The sequence below is a fragment of the Chenopodium album genome, chromosome 3 (genome assembly GCF_948465745.1).
Source record: "Chenopodium album chromosome 3, dcCheAlbu1.1, whole genome shotgun sequence".
Lineage (NCBI taxonomy): Eukaryota > Viridiplantae > Streptophyta > Magnoliopsida > Caryophyllales > Amaranthaceae > Chenopodium > Chenopodium album.
In genome coordinates, this window is record NC_137836.1 from 13,847,511 (window position 1) to 13,868,018 (window position 20,508).

Consider the following 20,508-nt stretch of genomic DNA (forward strand, 5'->3'; position numbering starts at 1 on the left):
ATAGAACATAGCATCGTAAACATCTATATCTATATATATATTAAAACCCAAGGCAAGAATTGTAATCATGCCACGTGTCATCATTTTTGCCATGTATCATCATTTTTGCCACGTGTCGTCATGAATTGATAAATGTTGTGGGGTCATGTGATTCATGTCATATTAAAACTAATCCTTAATTTTTCCTCACAAAAAATTAATGTTCATAAATTCTAATTTTTTAATCCTCATTCTTTCGTTTGCTCATTCATTTAACAGATAAAACAAGCTAATATGATAATGAATTTTGTTAATGTTCAATAAAATTTAAAATAAAAAAGATTTTTTTTTACAAAAATTATAAAACCATCAATAGATTTCACTTTAATGTATTAAAGTTATTTTTTAAAAACAATTTAATATAGTTTTTTATATACAAAAAAATGACCCGGGGCATCGCCCGGGCCTCAAACTAGTTTGACTCTAAAACTCAATACGTACAATAATATTGCAGGACCTATATTTCATCGTCAAACTTTAATATGAAACAAAATTCCATGGTTATTCATTCAATAATGTTAGCTCATTAAAGTTTTTGGCTTAAAAAGAATTGGCGTGTAATGGTCATTCAAGGTATAATAAGTTATTAAATAAAACGAAGAAAATGCATGTTCTTTAATAATAGAATTATGGATTATAAACTTTTAACCTGAGAAAGAATTCAATTCAAGAAGGGTCTGACTAATTTGTTAATTCATTAAAACACCAAACCCATAACTAACGGGTAATTGATATAACCATACAAATCATTAATCAAACAATAAGTAAATTATAAGTAAATTAAAAGATTTAATTTGTAATATTATCGAGCCATTGGCGTAAAGAATTGATGACGCAAAAATATGATTGATATTGATAAATAAAATCACAAAAGATAATTAAGAGTTGATCGATAAAAGGTATGTGATCAAATAAACAAACAACGAATTGCAAATACATACAATGATATACGCATATGACACGGGTATATGATCATCAATATATAATCAAATTTATAAAATTGTAAAAGTAAATATAAAGATGCAAAGTAGCCATGAATGATAAAAACAAATAATCCTATGACAGCAAAATATAAGGCCAATAATTATGTCATTTATTTAATCAATTACAAAAGTAAGCGTGATTATCCAAAACTATTGATTTATGAATTCAACTATCCAAATAAATAATAGAATTATGCAAAGAACTTGTAACGAATAGTGACTTTATTAATACAAACTATAGCACTGAAAAAAAAAAACAATACAAGTTAGGCACATTGAATCATAGTGCATCAAAATTTTTCAAACAAATTATCGGTTGTTATGAAGTATAACTTATTTAATCCAACTTGCATACATATTTATATATCTACACCAATCTAGGGAAATCGATTAATAATTATGCATAATATGGAGTATATGCGTATCTTCGTTTATCCTTGATATATGACTATAATCAAACGTGCAGGGCTCTTGTATTCGTATTGTATGCTCAGTTGGCTAGAGTGGTGTTGCTAACGTGTTGTAAAATAAAGGGAATAACAGAGAAATTAGAGACAGAATAGATCAGCCTTTATCTATGCAATTGATGAGGTATATATATATATATATATACACACACAATATAATTAGGGTTTGTTTAAACAAAAACTTTTGTATACATCCGGTTTACACTAATATTAGTGTACATCGAGCAGTATAGGGGTAAGTTTAAGCCAATTTAGGATAACTTTTTGCCTTTTTTTGGGTAACTTTGAACATAATATGATTTTTTTTATAAATCGAACAAGAAAAGTTTTATAAGGGTGATAAAATTACTTTCAATCACTAATAATTGAATTTTAGTTATTTAAAATGTGATTCTTTACCAATAAAACGTAGATTATTTTTATTTATATTGGGTTACTTTTATACATATTAGGGTAACTTTTATTGGGGTAACTTTTGATCACTTTAAGAGAGATTTAAAATGGATGTACAATAATTATTGTACACCCGATTTTTTTAAAAGTTTGTGTAAGCAATAATTAAACCCTAGAACTATCTAGAATATTCTGGAAATATACAAAGAGGATATCTGATATCCACAAATTTGCTTTTAATTGGATACTCATGACCCGACCCGCGAAAAGCGGGTAATGGGCGTAATATTCTGTTAGTTTCACTCGTCAGTGTCTAAAACCCTTGCAAACCCCTCTTTCGTTGCTCTCGGCCTCTATTCTCAAACGCCATTTTTTCTCTGTTTCACTTCAATTCATACACTCTCTCTCCCCTCAAGCTTCTACAGTAATGGCGCCTTTAAACAAGAAGAATCTCAAGAGAAAATCTGGAGAACAACGTCAACATAATAAACCTGTTAAATCTGCTGATGATAAACCTCCTTCTCTTCAATTTGATGATGATGTTCCCGATTTTCCAAGAGGTTTGCTTAATTTATCTTCAATTAATTGTTTATTTCGTTGATTTGTTCATCAATTCAATCTTAATTTGTTGAATAATTGTTTATCTAATCTTAATTGGTTGGATAATTGTTTAGGAGGGGGAAGTAGGTTGAGTCGAGAGGAAAGAGATGGGATTAAAGCTGAAGTCGATGAAGAATTTGATGCAGAATTAAGGGATTCAAAGAGGACGAAAAGTAAGAAGAAGAAGAATGTTCGTACTACGATTGACGATGATTTTGGTTCGCTTTTTGGTGAGGGGATTTCAGGAAAATTACCTAGGTTTGCAAATAAGATTACTTTTCAGGTATGTTATTAACTTATTAATGTATGCTGTTCTTAGGTTTGTTTTTAAGTAATTGATTTTTTTTTGGTGTTCCACCCTTTGGGCTAATCCCGATTCGGGATCAGTTCTGAGTGGTTAGGTTCCAGCTCCCTCCCAATTGTTTTTAAGTAATTGATGATGACCAAATTCAATAACATTGTATTGACATGTTCATAACTAATCAAAATACAATATAATCAAATTGAAGAACAAAAAAAATTAAAACTTTAAAAAATTAGTAACAGTAGGAGAGAGAGAGAATCTGAGAAGATGCTGGTTTGTCGAATTGAAGCTGAAAAGGTACCGCTCGCTCTGATTCATCGGTTTCCACAAGTAATTCTGCAAAATTTAGAAAGATTAAACCCAGTAATCAGAAAATAATCATTTCTGAAATCCTAATTGATTTTGATTAAGTATAGTAGGATGAATTGATAAGAAATTGCAAATGTTCGAAGAAAAAAAAATGATGATTACATAATTAGTGAAATTAGGTGTTGAAGAAATGCAAATGAAAAAGATTGTTTTTTGTGAAAATACCTGGAGAGAAGAAGAAGAGTGAGTGAGCAAGAAATGAAACTAAAAGGCAAGATTTTGGAGGGTTTAATATGTCGTGCTTCGTATAACGAGACTAAGGCTTGTTTTTGGAGGAGTTGCTATTTGAACCATAACTTCTTTTTTAAACTATTCACTTCCTCATCTTTCTAATCGCAACGATTGTTATTTCTTATGTTATGGTATTGGTTTGATTTAGCTTTGTCTATTGGCATTATGTAATTTTTTGTTTTCGTAATTTGGACTTATTTTTACTATTTAATTTGTATGAAACAGAACATTGCTCCGGGAATGAAGTTATTCGGAGTTGTAGCAGAAGTTAATGAGAAAGATCTTGCTGTAAGCCTTCCTGGTGGCTTACGTGGATTAGTCCGAGCTAGTGAAGCAGTTGAGTCGGCTTTAGTACATAGTATCAAGGTATGGCTATATGAATCTCTTTGGTCTATTTAGTTGTCCCAGACTTGCTCTGTTGGGAGGCAATATAATTGCTTATGTTGTATTTTTGCTTTCTTGTTTGCACCAGGATTTAGAGGGTCATTCCCTCGCTAGCCTATATCATGTGGGCCAGCTCGTGTCATGTGTTGTATTGCAAGTGGATGATGATGATAAGAAAGAGACAGGGAAGAAGAAGGTTTGGCTTTCATCACGCCTTTCTTTATTGCACAAGGGCTACTCTTTGGATGCAGTTCAAGAAGGGATGGTACGCATTACCTTGATTACCTATTTTTTATGAGTTTGATAGTGTCCCTGTTGTATCATATTTTCCACTTTACTAAATAGTTGCACCATATTTTTTTTCTGCGGTCTATAACGTGTTAGTTTGACCATAAATATCTATAATTGTGCAGTCCAACTATGCAACTGGACCTTAACTATTATCTATAATTTTACTGCTACCTGTAAAATCAAATTCATGAAAAAGAATTTTAGTTTGGTAGAGGTCCGGTGAAGACAACAGGACCTTAACCAACTATGCAATCCTCTGCTGAAAATGAAATGCCACTGCTAGTATAACTATTGCCTCATAGTGTTGCTTAATGCATTTATTTTATGAGGTATTGTTTTGAGACCATTGCATACATTATTTATAAAGGTTCGTGTATGTACTAATGTATTTATTCTATTTCTGGTTGGTTCCAAATGTATTTTCTCATAGCCTGGTCCGAATTGGTTGTCACTTCATGTGCTGCGTATCCAATAGTTGTGTCATGTGAGAACTTGAGATGTCGTTTTTATCCATGCAGTTACCTTATCCATCCTTAATTTTTTGTGACTATTGACTTTTATCATTGTTAACAGATTTTGACCGCAAATGTGAAAAGCATTGAAGATCATGGTTACATTCTCGACTTTGGGGTGTCCTCTTTTACTGGATTTTTTCCAAAGAAAAGTAATGAAGGTTGGTCTAGTGATATTTTTTTCATACATTTCATGGACATTAGGACAATTATAGTCTTGGGTTACTAAGGATTTTTGCCAAATTTAGTGTTTCCAATGCTCCCCAAAATTTTCTCCTTTATATATTATTTTCTTCTTAAATCAACTCTTTTATTCCTCATAAAAACCGTCTCTCATTTTTCATTTTTGTTAGTGTTAGCTGTGTAAGAACTAAGAAGGCTTAGGGGGCAAAAAAGGGGATATAGTACTTAGACTGCCAAGAAGTATTACAAAAGCAGAGGACTTTGTGCTTTCCTATGCTATTCTTTCAGGGCATAATCTTCATTTATTTCAGATGCCTGAAAGACTTGTCTTGGTTTTCTTTCTATAATGAATTATGATTTTTTTTTTGCAGATGCCAAGTTGACTCCAGGGCAACTTGTGCAGGGAGTAGTTAAAAAAATTGATAAAGTTCGTAAAGTACTTTATCTGTCTACTGATAGAGACATTGTGTCTAAATGTGTGGTAAGACCTTGTGATTTGGTGCTCCCTATTGTCTAATAGATTGGATTTTCTTTTGTGACTTTTTTATTTGACAATTTTTCGTTTTGAAATTTGTTTGCAGATGAAAGATCTTAAGGGTATCTCACTTGATCTTCTTGTTCCTGGCATGATGGTTGATGCTCGAATACAGTCTACTCTTGAAAATGGGATCATGTTATCATTTCTAACTTATTTTACTGGAACTGTATGTATCTTCAATTCTCTTTCATTTAGAACTTCACTGAAGTATTAATTTTTTGTCTAAAGCAACCTACTTTTCCTTATACAGGTTGATATATTTCACCTACAGAATGCATTTCCTTCATCTAACTGGAAAAAGCAATATGAGAAAAACAAAAAGGTAAGACTTAAAAGCCATTTTGTTTTTCATATGCTTCTTTTATGCTCCCTCTGGCTTTATTTTCTTTGTTTCAGTTTCTTAAGATCTACTCACCTCCTACCTTTTTTTTTTGATTCACTTGGGCATTTTTTTTGTAGTTGACTTTTAATTTCGCATGAATCATACATGAACACAATTTGATTAACCAAGCTCTTCTAAGGCCTCATGTACATATTTGCAAAATAATAGATATTTGTCTAGTAGTAATTGTCTATGCATGTTAAAAATCCCAAATGACTTTTAAGTTTGTATGTTCAGTTTTAGATGTGCTACCGGTACTATAGCCATCCCCTACCACCTTGATGTAGGCAATCTTTGTGGTATATTGCAAGATTTTTCCAATGAACTTTTTTAAATACAGTTTCACGTATACCTTTTCCAGTCTCAAGAATTGGTTATATTTTTATTTATGTTATGTTTAATCTGATAAATCCAATATTTTATTAACGAAGGATCCTCCATATATGCAGGTTAATGCCCGAATCCTCTTCATTGATCCGTCTAGTCGGGCTGTTGGGTTGACGATGAATCCTCATCTTCTTCTCAACAAGGCTCCTCCTTCGGTAAGTCATTATGTAGCTTCTTTTGAAGTAGTTATTGTGTAAAATTTAGGCTAATGCAAATGTAGGATGCTATCTGGCTGTTCAGCGTTTGAATTTGCGATATAATGTTTGGCTTGTTTCCAAACAAGTTCTTAAATTCTATATCTCTAATTACTGGATTCTTGGTAAGATAACTAGTCATAATTAAAGTGCATGTGACCTTGCCTATTGTTGTTCTGCCTTTTTTTTTGCTGTTTGACTAAAAACTTCTGTAGTTCTAGTGCTCCGATTAGTCTGATACATGTAATGATCAGGAGTATACTTGTAAATGGGAAAAGTGTTGGATGGGCTCACCATAAGTTTGGTGAGATGGTCCAGTGCAAACAGAACAACACATGCTAACTTATGCTGACTTGACAAACTTCTAACCCTTTCAACACTCAGCAGCATGCAATTTATTTTTATTTCTTCCACTGCCCTCTCACTCAGTCATTCAGTGATATCTCTCTGACTTTCTTCCTTTTCTATACTGCTAAAACTCATCCTTTGTTGAGGGAGAGAGAGAGAGAGAGACAAGATAAGCGAGAGCAAGGAAATAACAAGGACTTTCATCTGGGATTTGGGGATTGTAAAGATGGTGATTGTGGTGGTAGCAAGGGAGGTATTGGTATTATGGTGTGGTGTTGGTGGTTTAATGAGTGAGGGAGAGGTAGCCAAACACATACAACCTTTTTGATTAAAAGTTACAGATCTGGAGTCAGAGTCTCTATATCTTTGTTTCCATCTCATATCTAGCAATTTTTAGCCATTGTTCATGACTCTTGGGTTAGATTTATCTGCCAAAAATGGTCTTGTTGTGAGTGAAAGCCAATGACAGTTATCTGAAGCTCAGAGATGCAGGAATTTTAAATCATGTTGATTTTATCTAAGTAAGCTGGAATAAATTGATTATTAACACAGGGATTTGGGAGTAAATGGATCTGCTTTTCCCAAAACTAAGGTTGATGTTAGTGACATTGTGATAAATTTGAAATATTGTAACCGAAAGCTAAACAGTGTTAACAGTCACTATAACTACTGAAGATGAAGTAAATAGTTAGCATTGGCATCTCAATGTAGCCTGTACTACGTGGACGAGGGTTTGATGATTTTGTTGGCCAACTCTTACATTCTTAATGTTTTTGTGAAATTTCATTTGTAACTTGCTTCTTTTTGCCTGCTTTCAATCTTTTGCACTAATGTACTAGGTTTGGCATGAAAAAAAACGTTGAGTTTTGCTAATTGGTTAAATTTAGAGTGATTGTTTTCAGAATTTTATACATATATCAAGAGGTAGAAATTTATAGCATCTTCTTTGCCAAGATTTACAGAGTTGAATTCTTTTCGGAATGGACCAGTGTAGGATTTGTTATGATGTTTATAAACATTTTTTATATGAGTTTGTTTATTGAATTTTGTATCTAATATGCAGCATGTCAGGACAGGAGAGATATATGAACACTCTAAAGTAATCAGAGTAGATAAAGATTGGGGCCTTTTGCTTGAAATCCCTTCGTCTCCAGCTCCCACACCTGCATATGTGACTGTATGTATTTCTTTTTCCTTATCTTTCTAAAAGCTATCTATGTATACATTGGATGCCAAGGGTGATTCATTTCTACAGATTTCTGATGTGGCTGATAAAGACGTCCATAAGCTTGAGAAGTCTTATAGAGAAGGGATTGATGTTCGAGTAAGAATACTTGGGTTCAGGCACTTAGAAGGGCTTGCAATGGGTGTCTTGAAGGTTTGATTTTATCTTTTTGGCTTACATGCTCTTATCCAAATAAAGAAGAATTTTGGTTGCTGTAATTGATTTTGTTCTTACATTTTAATACCATGTGCTAGATATGATTGTCATTATATTGGCTGAAGTATCTTATCATGATTAGGGGACTATAGGCATGTGCTCAACTGCTCAAGTAGTTTCTATTCCTATTTTTTTTCTTTAAATAAAAAGTAGTTTCTATTCCTAGTTCTGTAATGTACTGTTTCTCATTCTCATTGGCTCATTGCCCAATTAGCTGCAAAAAAAGTGTTTTTCAAGGTTTTCTTCTACAATCCTATGAATCCAAAAACTTGTGTATATAAATTTATAAAATGACAGACAAAATGCACGTTTCACTCATAATGGAACAAGGGAATATTTGAAACTTTGAATGGAAGATAAATTATCGGGATACTTCAATGTAGGTTAAGTTCAAGAAAAATAGAAAGCTGAAATCTGTTGTAGGCATTCCATTCAATTTCTTTAGCTAAATAACCAATTGAAAACATTTCATCTTCGTGTGATGTCTTAATAATACGGTGTTTTAACACTGAAAGTATTACAATTGTGCTGAAAGACAACTTATGACTTCCACACTCTCACCTCCACTGATATTATGAGCAATTAATTGTCAATCAAGATGGTACTTTTAGCTCCTTTAATCAAGCATCTCTAGAGGTGTTTTATGTTTTATCTTGCGTCTGTTATTTCTTGTCATGCATGGTGATGGGAATCATACATGTCTTCTACGAAGTTTGGAAAAATAAGCAGATATGCATGTCTAATATATGCCTAGAATATGAATGGTGTTGGATCTTTACATTAATAACCTTTTTGGCAAGTTGGTTTGGTTAACATAGGAAGCACGAATTTATGATTTATGGGAATTATATTCCATAATCAAATTTATTGGAAATTTATAAAATTGTTTGATCAGTACCAGGGAAAGTAACTTCCCGTAGAAATTTCTACTTACCTAGGGGAGTCTAGGTAAGTAAACTACTACATATTGTGGGGTCTAGGTAAGTAGATTCTTACACATTCCTAGGAAGTTCCACTTTCCCCATTTCACCAAATTTCACAACCAAACAACTCACCTATTTTGCATTTCCTAGGAACTCTCACTTACTATGTTTTTTATGTAAACCAAAGAAGCACTAAATGGTGCAATTTGCTTTTAAGAAAATGGAGGAAGTATTAGATAACCTTAAAATATATAGAAAATAACCACTGATGATGACTAAGAATGATTGATCTTTGTCATATACTTGATAAACCAAATGAATGAGTGAAGAATATATAATAGATTAATAGAAAGAAAAAAGGATTGCCAAAAATTGGGGATTGGAAACTAACAAAGAAAAGCAGAAAACTGGGTGAAAACCACTAATGATGAGTTAAACTTCTGAACAATGATTGTTCTGTGTCACACACCTGATAAACCGAATGAGTGAAAAGTATGTGATAGAAAGAAAACAGGAATGCAAAAATTTGGGAATTCGGAAATAACAAAGAAAAGCTGATAACTGGGTTAGACAGAAGAAAGTGAAAAAAAGGTTGCTGCAAAGTGAGGGGAATAAAAATGCTGAAAGTTAATTTGGCACCATCATATGACCACAGTGACTTATTGGCATTTCTAAAACTTCATAGTGTTTTGCAGAATTTATGATGAATAGTTGTACTCTCACAATATTGCTAGCTGAGTTTATCGTCCCTGGAGATTGGGACCAAGATTTTCCCTTAATATTGAGAAATATTTGGCATATTCCGTATAATATATCTGCTATTGTGTGGTTGTTATGTCTCCCCAAGAATAATTTGATTTAACTTTTTCCGTTTTCCTTCTTTCTGAGCAGGCTAGTGCATTTGAAGGTGCAGTCTTTACTCACGCAGATGTTAAGCCTGGGATGGTAGTGAAGGCTAAAGTTATTGCCGTCAACAGTTCGGGTGCTTTTGTGCAATTTCCCAGTGGTGTCAAGGCACATTGTCCTCTACCACATATGTCTGAATATGATATTGAGAAGCCTCGCAAAAAATTTAAGGTGTTATCCATTGTGCTCTATGATATACTTTCAATGGATTAAAACAATGCTTAGGCCTTGGAATGCTGCATATTTTCCTTTATCCAATATGACTTTAATAAAGTACAATTTTCTGTCACATGGTAGTGAAATTATATACTGCTAAAGTAACATGTCAATTAATTAATGATGTGAACATAATTTTCCAAAGTATGTTGTAGATCATGTTTAGTAATATAAGGGGGAGCATGATGATTAATATATTTTATCCATGTATGTGGCTTGGGTATGGGACAGTTGGACCTCTTGGCAATGCAGATTCTGGGAGCTGTATTTTTTAAGCATCCTTTTTCTTGGAACAGGCTGTATTCATTGTGCTGGATCAACTAGGTTTACTCCAGTTCTCCAGATCTCTCATGGGGTATTTGCACCCTAACTGGTGCAATAGTTCATAAAGGAAATCATATGATGAGATGCGGCTGCCCTTTTAGTGTTGTGAATATCTAGGAAAGGGTATTTGAGGGCATCATCTCTAGTTGGGAATCTGCATGGAATAGAGTGGTGGTTTCTTTTTTAGGCTAAAATGATATTTCTTGAAATTTGTTATCCAATATTTATTTAATTTTCTTATATAAGGGCCCTTGGTTGTCTTTGATATGCTTTACATTGGGGGGTGGGAGTGTAAATTGTAATGGGCGCACAAATCAATGAGCCCTATGTGATAAGGAGAAGATAGAGAAATCCAAAATTTTTTGTTGCCATTGAAAAGAATAAAGTAGTATCTACCCTTTGAAATATTTTTTTCCGAATTTTATTTATTTATTTTTCAAATGTTATTGATGTTGTGCAGGTTGGGGCGGAGCTAGTCTTTCGTGTTCTTGGTTGCAAGTCAAAGAGAATAACGCTTACTCATAAGAAAACACTTGTGAGTTCCTTCTTTTTCCTTTTGAAGGTCTAATTATTATATAAATATTTTTGCAATTTCTAGTGTGAAGATGGCAGCATGGCACCATTGGTTGCCATCATAACTGTGGTTCTTGCCATTCTTGGAAGCTTAATTTTGCAAGCTGAAAATTAGATATATGAGTCTGTTTTCCATATATCTAATTGTCATTTTGCCTTATGTGTGTCTTTTTATTTGTAAAGAGAAGAGGGAGTTGTTGCTAAAAAAATGTCAATTTTACAATGACTTTTTTTCAACCGTTTCTTTTTTTAATTGCTAAGGAATAGCAAGTTTTGAATTATTTTAAGTGATGTAAGTCTGAGGAAAATCTTTTCTGTTATGTAAATTTGCTTGTATTACCATGCTTGGGGACTCTAATAACTCATTCTAACAGACAGTACGGTAGTATAGGTAGTGTAAAGTTTGCAGTGATGTGATTTTAGATCACTCGTTACTCGACATTTTATACAAGTTAAATTTGCAATCTTTACATCACGGAATGCTCTTGAACATACATATGTGTACACTTTTTAAACATATTATAACCAAATCTATCATAATATTTTTTTATTTTTATTTTTTTTATTTTAAATATCCCTAGCTTTATACAACTCTTTCACTGTTCTGCTGGTTTTTTTCCCCCCTCTGCTTCTCCTGTCCCTTTCGTGTCTTATGTTAAGCTTGGCTTGCTTCAGGTGAAATCAAAGCTTAGCATTCTTAGTTCTTATACTGATGCAACCGAAGGATTAGTGACCCATGGATGGATTTCGAAGATTGATTTGCTTGGATGCTTTGTCCGATTTTACAATGGAGTACACGGATTTGCCCCTAGGTAATAGTTTTTTCATTTTATTTTATTTTAATGATATGATCTCATTCTATGTTCTTGATTTTGTGTAAATTTCAGCTGTGTTCTTGTTAAAATGCGATTACTTTGCTTATTTCTGTCACATTAAATGTTATGGTTAGTGGTGTACAGAAGTAATATGAAGTATTTGCTGATTGGATTCGGTTTTTACTCTTGATAACATTCCAATGGCGAATGGAATGCCGACATTATTATCTGTCTTAAATTGCCCTTGAATTTTGTAATTGAATAAGACCCTTCTTCGTGAAGGATGCCCGATCCATTTGTAAACAGGTTATCGGTGATAGAGATATTACATGTCATTGCTAATCCATTTGTTAACAGGTTATTGATAATTGAGACATGACATTGCTCTTCTTTGAGTAGTCTGTCATATCTTTTATTGAATCATGTCAATTATTGAGTGCCCTGTAACTTATGATTTCTCCAAATTTGTACATTCATTTACGAAAACAGCTCCCCTGTTTACCTATTGATTGATTGTACCTGTTTGTTCTAACCTTTGCTGATGCTAGGGTTTTCTGGTTATTCTTTATATTATCATTTGTTAATTTGGGGGATGATCCTTCAATTTTATTTTGACAAAGCTTCTAGAAATAAAGGGATATTACTCAATGTGCAGACCTGCTTGGACTGTCCAAGCTTCTGGATCATGTCATCATGCTCTATATATATTGACATTGCTAATTAAAATAATAGTCATGAAATCTTTATTAAAATATTCTGTTGATCATATATTGACAAATATGGCTAGTATTGAGGCAAAAATAAAAGTAAAAGTATCAAATGCTCAGTCTTTGGATTTTAAGATCATAATAAGCTTGATCATTTTCTTGTCTTCCATTTACCTTTTATACACTGTTATAGTACGCTAACTCGTCCTCTATGAGCATAGCTCTTCTTTTCTCGCTGATAAGATTATTCTTATCTTTATCGTCTCTGATCTAGATCGGTCTCATTGCTCCTGTTTTCTCTATATGTGCATCTCAATGGTGCTGATGTTTTTTTTTTCTTTTTTTTTTTTGCTTCCATGAACTTGTAGGTGATGTCTGTTTGATGGATAGGTTTCAACTATGCTAATTTTTATTCGTACTTGAGTTTCACTGATCAGTAATTAAGTATTTGTTCTTATTACAGATCTGAGCTTGGTCTAGAGCCAAGATGTGACACAACCGCAAGTTACCATGTCGGGCAAGTAGTTAAATGCAGAGTAACAAGTTCATGTCATGCTTCACATCGTATCAATCTTAGCTTTATCATTTCACCTACAAAGGTTTCGGAGGATGATGCAGTCAAATTGGGTAGTGTGGTATCCGGAGTGGTTGAGCTTGTCATGCCCAATGCCATATATTTACATGTAAATGTTAAAGGAAACATGAAAGGAACAGTATATATTGAACATTTAGCTGACCATCAGAGACAGTCTGCGCAGCTAAAGTCAGTCTTGAAGCCTGGGCATGAACTTTCTCAGTTGCTGGTTCTAGATATTGAAGGACACAATTTAATACTTAGTGCAAAATATTCTCTTATTCATGCTATACCACATCTTCCTGCTGATGCTTCACAAATTTCTCTGAACTCTGTGATCAATGGATATGTATGTAACTTAATTGAAACTGGATGTTTTGTCCGATTTCTTGGTCGCCTGACCGGCTTCTCCCCAAGGAAAAAGGCACTAGATGACAGAAACACTAATCTTTCTGAAGCCTTTTTTGTTGGGCAGTCTGTACGCTGCAATATTCTTGAATTTAACAATGAAAGTGATCGCTTAACATTGTCACTGAAGCAGTCCCATTGCTCATCTACTGATACTTCCTTCCTCCAATCATATTTCTCAACAGAGGAGAAAATTGCTGCACTTCAAGTGTCTAATTTAAATAGCTCTGAGTTGGATTGGCCACAAAATTTGAATGTGGGATCTGTAGTTGAGGGTAGAATCAATGAAGCAAAGGATTTTGGGGTTGTTATCAGCTTTGAGAAGTATAGTGATGTTTTTGGTTTTATTTCGCAGCATCAAATGGGTGGGAAGACTCTAGAAACTGGCTCCACTGTAAGAGCTGTAGTTCTTGATGTTTCTAAGTCAGAACGCCTAGTTGACCTGACTTTGAAGCCAGAATTTGTTGAGAAATCTGAAAGAAATGCTTGTGCAGCTACTGTAGCTAAGAAGAAACGGAAAAGAGAATCCAAGGAATTCAAATTGCATGAAACAGTAAAAGCTGTAGTTGAAGTAGTAAAAGAGGATTACTTGGTACTTTGTTTACCAGAACATAATTATTCTGTTGGATATGCAGCGGTAACTGATTATAATATGCAAAGGTTACGACGGAAGCAGTTCTCCACTGGGGAAACAGTTGTTGCAACTATCATGGCACTTCCAAGTGATTTAACAGCTGGGAGATTACTTCTGCTTCTTGAATCCTGTAATGGGGCTGTGGAGACTTCAATTTCGAAGAAGGCTAAGAAGAGGTCTGGCTATGATATTGGCTCTCTGGTCCATGCAGAGATTACAGATATTAAACCTCTTGAGATGTGGTTAAAGTTTGGGATGGGATTTCGTGGTAGAGTTCACATTGCGGAGGTAAATGATGAGATTGGTGTGGAAGATCCCTTTTCTGCGTATAAAGTGGGGCAGACATTGACTGCCAGGATTGTTGCGAATAGTGTGAAGCCAGTGAACAACAAAAAAGGCAGCCCATGGGAACTGTCTCTCAAACCATCAATTCTGTCAGGTGAGCTGGCACTATCTCCTCATTGTGCTTAAATTAACTTTTCTTCATTTTCTACCAAATCTGAACTTAATTTAATTTGATAATTGTGAAGAGAACTTATGTCCTATTGTTAGATGTAGAGGTGCAGTTAAATTTTCATTAGCCACTAGCACATCCATTAAATACTACCTCCGTTAATTTATTATGTGCAACTTTGGAATATTTTATATCTCACAAATAATACCCCAAAGTTGCACATAATAATTAACGGAGGTAGTAAGTATCAAATACTGTGGACTAAGACTAACAATATGTTGTTTCAAGGAATGGGTGTAATAAGTTTTTCAGCACAAAATAGAATAATGTATTCTCTAATGGGATGTAGAAAGGCATTCAATTATTTTCCAATGATTTGTGTATGTTGCTTGTTATTAAATATGTACTACCGTGTTCATCCTCTGCTTTTCACCCTTCCTAAAGTTTCATTTTAATACCGTGTTCAGGCTCTACTGAGATTGGGAAGATGCAAATGGCTGAGGATTTCAACTTCACTGTAGGACAGCATGTCAGTGGCTATGTCTATAAAGTTGATAAAGAGTGGGTCTGGTTAGCAGTCTCTCGACAAGTGAAGGCTAAGCTATTTATTCTCGACAGTGCATGTGAACCTAGTGACCTTGAGAATTTTCAGAAACGTTTCAGGTTGGGGGCTGCTCTCTCTGGGTACATATTGAGTATGAACCGTGAATGGAAGTCTCTGCGTTTAGTCATGCGTTCATTTTCTGCTATCTCCAATGGATTAGAAAGTTCTGCATCAGATGAGAAGGAAGTGTGTCATATTCACAATGGAGATGTTCTTGGTGGTAGAGTGTGGAAGATTCTTCCTGGTGTCGGTGGCATTCTTGTGCAGATAGGACCCCATATATATGGTAAAGTTCACTACACTGAACTTGCTGATCCCCCGGTATCTGATCCCTTGTCTGGCTATAATGAAGGTCAATTTGTTAAATGTAAAGTCTTAGAAATCAACTACTTAGCTAACAGTTCTGTCCATATTGATTTATCATTTCGCATCTTTGAGGATACTATAAATGGAGACTCTCGTAGCAATTGTATTCAGAAGATTGGAGACCTTCAGCCTGATATGGTGGTGAATGGTTATGTTAAGAGTGTTACTCCAAAGGGCTGCTTCATTTTGCTTTCCAGGAATATAGATGCAATGATCAAGGTTTCTAACTTGTCTGATGGATATGTTGAGGATCCTGTAAAAGAATTTCCTGTTGGTAAACTTGTAAAGGGGAAAATTCTATCTGTGGAACCTTTATCAAAGCGTGTTGAAGTTACTCTGAAGGCGGATAATAAGAATAGCAGATCCGAGTTGAGTAATTTTGGTAGTCTGAATGTTGGTGATGTTGTAAGGGGCAGGATCAAACGGGTTGAGTCATTTGGTCTCTTTATTGTTATTGATAATGTAAACTTGGTTGGATTATGTCACGTGTCAGAGATTTCTGATGATCATGTTGATGATCTTGACGACCAATTTAAAGCAGGAGAGAGGGTAACTGCAAAAGTTTTAAAAGTGGATGTGGAAAGACACCGCATATCACTTGGAATGAAGTCTTCATATTTTGAAGATGAAGACCATGGAAATAATGAAATGGATGTTGATTCAGTTGATAACTCTATAACTCTGGTAAATGCCAAGGTTGACATGCCTCAAGTTGAATATTCTGATTCTACATTTGAACTTGAAGATGAATCAGCTCTTATCCAAGTGGAATCAAGGGCATCTGTGCCTCCTCTAGAGGTTACTCTTGATGACATGGAGGATGATGAGATGTTTGACCAACTAGACAACAAGGAAACAATTGCTAATGGTTCCAATGCTATTGATGAAAAGAGCAACAGGCAGGCTAAGAAAAAAGCAAAGGAAGAGAAGGAACAACAAATCAGGGCTGCTGAACAACGTTTGCTTGAGGTTGATATTCCTAGAACTAGCGATGAGTTTGAGAAAGCAGTTAGAAGCTCTCCAAACAGCAGCTTCGTCTGGATAAAATACATGCAATTTATGCTTTCTATGGCTGATGTTGAGGGAGCCCGTTCTGTGGCTGAAAGGTGATAAATATCTCTGATTTTCATGGCTTAAATTAATGATGCTTTAATTCCAGTGCAGTTATTGTGTTTATCTATAATACCTTCTGATTGTTAGACCATATGTCTCATGTTATAGGGCCTTGAAAACAATCAAAATCACTTGTGAAACAGAGAAGCTGAACGTTTGGGTCGCATACCTTAATCTGGAAAATCAGTATGGGAATCCTCCTGAGGTACTTATTTTCATGATTTTTTGATTTTCTATTTATCTTTGTCCCTTCATTATTCATGCCTTCTAACTCTGATGGCCTCTCAGGAGGCAGTAGTGAGACTATTTCAAAGAGCACTGCAGTTCTGTGATCACCTAAAATTGCATTTGGAGCTATTAGGATTGTATGAAAGGACAGAGCAGCATAAATTGGCTGATGAGCTTCTTGACAAAATGGTTAAAAAGTTTAAACAGTCATGCGAGGTATGTCTTTAATTTTCGCTTGCCTTGTTTAATGGGTTTAGAGGGAATGAAAGTGTTGATTAGATAAATTGAATAGAAGAGGGAAGGTGATAGTGGTGTGATGGTAGGGGTATTATTGCCCTTATCTTGGGAATGAGTGGGTGACGTATTAAATGGTGGGTAACTATTCCTTTACCCCTTCCTCAACCACCAACACTCACACCCATCTTCTCTCTATTATTACCTCCTTTATATTTATGTTCCCAAAACAGGAGGATAATTTGGTTCAAATGTTGACTCTGATATTTAGGTATGGCTGAGGCGAATTCAATGGTTTTTGAAGCAAAATCCAGAAGAAGTTGATAAGATGATGAATCGTGCTCTTCTATCTCTCCCAAAGCATGAACATATACAATTTCTTTCACAAGTTGCTATCCTTCAGTTCAAGATTGGGGTTCCTGATAAAGCCCGCTCTATATTTGAGAAAATGTTGCGTGAATACCCAAAGAGAAGAGACCTGTGGAGTGTTTATCTTGATCAGGTAATAATTGCTAACCTTTTCTAGTTTTATAACATTTCTTTCACACTCAACTTTACAACTAACGTTCTTTGCATTTTCATTGTACAGGAAATTCGATTGGGTGACGTTGACATTATACGTGCATTGTTTGAAAGAGCAACGAGTTTGAGCCTTCCTGCAAAGAAGATGAAGGTTCAGTCATCTTCTTTCTTTAATGTCCGTGTACTTTTGTGTGATCTTTGCTCATTGTTTTCTTTATCTCTTATATTTTATTGCAGTTCTTGTTCAAGAAGTATCACAAATATGAGAAGTCACTTGGTGATGAAAACCGGGCTCAGTATGTTATTAAGAAGGCCAAGGAATACGCAGAGACATCTGCAGTATGACATTGACTGTTCTGTGCTGTTTTTGCTCATCTTTCTTCCCATGTTCCCTATTGTTAGTAGGGGGACATTCCCAGTCTTGTAATGTAGCATCTCTTACTAAGAGGACCTAGGCGCCCGAGTGCCGTCGTTATAATTCCCATGTACGGCAGACGTTTGACCAACATGATTGTTGAGTGGTGTTTTAACGCACATGGTAGAGACACTGCCATTTGGAAGATCTTGGCAGTTGGGTAAAAAGTGATCTCAGTCATGCCCAACCACCCCCCCCCCCCTCCTCTTCCTCCTCCTTTCTTCAAGGTATGTGCGGGGGTTGGGGGATATGGGGGGAGTTCGACTGTGATTAGAGAACTCTAAACCCGGTATTGATGAGAAGGCGCTTGATTTGGGCCTGCAATTTTGTATGCTAGTTCTAAAATTAAGAAGTTTTGGATAGGTAATCTGGATTGGAAAAGTGCTTTTTTGTAGTAGGACTTGGATTGTAAATTTAATTTTGGAGTGTAAATCAGCTCCCTTAGGATCCCAATGTTTAAGCATCTACTTAATTTTTTTATTCAAGTCTTTGTTATTCTTTGGAAACATGTTAATGTCTAAAGTATCTCTCGTTTTACATTGAATGTTGCATGATCATAATGAAAACTTTGTTTTACTTTGACCACAGTACCCATTGTTAATTTGTGTTGTGGTAAAATTGCAATCATAAGATCGTAAGTTCGTACATCATAATGCAACATATGACACTTATGACAGTGTAGAGAAATGCCTCCATACCTTCTCTCTCTAAAAGTTGAGAGTGTCTTTTCTCTCTAGCTTTCTACTGGAGAAGCCTATACCTTATTCACCCCTTCTCTTCTTCTTTTCTTCTCTTCTCTACTATTACTTTTCCTTCCCTCTGATTCAGCCCTCTTTAGTATGAATCAACGTAGCCATCCCCCTATTTTGAGTAGATAAATACAACCTTGCAGTTGTAGCAAAGGTCTTAGATGATAAGAGTGTTCTCTGAAGTCCAACTCCAAAATTGGGTGGACATGTTCTGAAAACCAACACTCATATCATAGTTCAAAAAGTCAACCACTCCAAAGATCTCTTTTTCCTATTCTGCACCTCATGGGAAGACAGGGTCAGTCTTATGTCTCTAGGAACAACTTCCTATAAGGGAGCAGTGATAATTTTTAAAGGCTGGACAATGGATTCAAACCTCTTAGACATGGACTTCTCTGAGTCATCTATATGGATTAGAGTGGAAGGCCTTCCTACTCAAGAATGTCAGCCACAAGTTGCTAGAAGAGCGTTGGAAAGACTGGGAAGAATAATCAAATTCGACTAGCCTTCTATGGATGATAGACCACATAGTATGCTACGGGCAAAGGTGTTGATTGATGTAAGCAAACCACTGATCCCAGGATTCTTTTATGAAGTCTCTTCTGCCAGGGCGGTGTGGACCTTTCTCATATATGGAGTTTTTATCTTTTGCCATGGATGTGGAAAAATTGGACATAGACAACCATATTGCAAGTCCCAAATTCAGCTAGCTCACATGGAGGTCGGCTATAGGATAAGGGGTCTCTGTAGGCTAAATTATGACCTTCTGCTAGCCAGAACACAAACTCCTTTGTACTCAAAGAAAGTCATGGGACTAGAAGATGTGGAGAGATTCATAATTACTCGAGTCAACCTCAGAGTGTATCCTCACCCCTCTCCAAACTCTGTTTCATCATATATAGCATACTCCTTATCACAGCTCTTCTGGTAGTGAAAATACAAGTGGGCATCCCCCCTCTAACAACAATGCTAAGCAGAACTCTCAACATAGTTCAAGTTCATCCTCTTCTGAAAGTCCTTCTAGTGGAGGGGGGGGGGGGTCAAGGTCCAATTCAAGACCCAGGTCCAAGTCTTTGTTTCAGCAAGAGAGCTCACCCTGCTGAAACAGGGGAATTGCGGATTGGGGAAGGTACCTCAAACAAAAAGGCAAAGTTGGAGCATTTAGATCAAAGTCCTAACAAGAGGCCAATCTCGAACTCCCTCCAACCAAATACACATATGACAATCAGAGCTAGGCGTGGCCTGAAGGAAATCAATCCAGTGGTCATCCCTACTATGCAAAGCCAAATAAACAGGTTGGCTGAATGGAAAGAAATAATGAAGCAGCACATCAAGAATCAACCAAAGAGGAAATTTGCTACTAATTGGTGCACAAGGTCAGGCTCGACAACTCATTCAAGCTCAATTGAGAGGAAAAAACGGAAAGTTTGCCTAGGTTCATCGTCTCCAAGCACAATGTCAGGAATCGTTGCTCCTCAAAATGCTGTAGAAGAGCCGTTAGAACAGGGTCAACAGGGTTCCATGTTGCCTTTCTTTGTTCAACAACCAGGTACTCAGCCTCCTCTCACTATTTCACCTGCTTATTTATTGGTCAAGCCTATTTCACTTACGAAAGCTGAATCACCTATTAAGAAGGGCAACAATCTTTTTAATTAATTTTATTCACAGCCACATAAGCTCCCTAGAGCCCCAAAAGG

At 35.5% G+C, this 20,508-nt stretch overlaps 1 protein-coding gene across 1 annotated transcript; it reads left to right on the forward strand.

The window, feature by feature from the left end:
- The first annotated feature begins 2,223 nt into the window (after positions 1 to 2,223).
- Positions 2,224 to 18,638, forward strand: LOC145623853 (rRNA biogenesis protein RRP5-like). Its single transcript, XM_081676736.1, has 21 exons — positions 2,224 to 2,442; positions 2,557 to 2,765; positions 3,612 to 3,752; positions 3,859 to 4,035; positions 4,635 to 4,734; positions 5,128 to 5,237; positions 5,338 to 5,460; positions 5,545 to 5,616; positions 6,126 to 6,218; positions 7,669 to 7,782; positions 7,861 to 7,983; positions 9,861 to 10,046; positions 10,876 to 10,950; positions 11,664 to 11,800; positions 12,974 to 14,565; positions 15,048 to 16,656; positions 16,772 to 16,868; positions 16,952 to 17,107; positions 17,397 to 17,627; positions 17,715 to 17,798; positions 17,885 to 18,638. The coding sequence occupies exons 1-21, from the start codon at positions 2,310 to 2,312 to the stop codon at positions 17,990 to 17,992; spliced, it is 5,670 nt and encodes a 1,889-aa protein (XP_081532862.1). The 5' UTR covers positions 2,224 to 2,309; the 3' UTR covers positions 17,993 to 18,638.
- Positions 18,639 to 20,508: the final 1,870 nt, after the last annotated feature.

Coding starts and splice junctions, on each gene's coding strand:
- LOC145623853 (XM_081676736.1), top strand. CDS start 2,310: ATGGCGCCTTTAAACAAGAAGAATCTCAAGAGAAAATCTGGAGAACAA. Junction 2,443..2,556: donor TGTTCCCGATTTTCCAAGAG/GTTTGCTTAATT, acceptor ATAATTGTTTAG/GAGGGGGAAGTAGGTTGAGT. Junction 5,461..5,544: donor TAACTTATTTTACTGGAACT/GTATGTATCTTC, acceptor TTCCTTATACAG/GTTGATATATTTCACCTACA.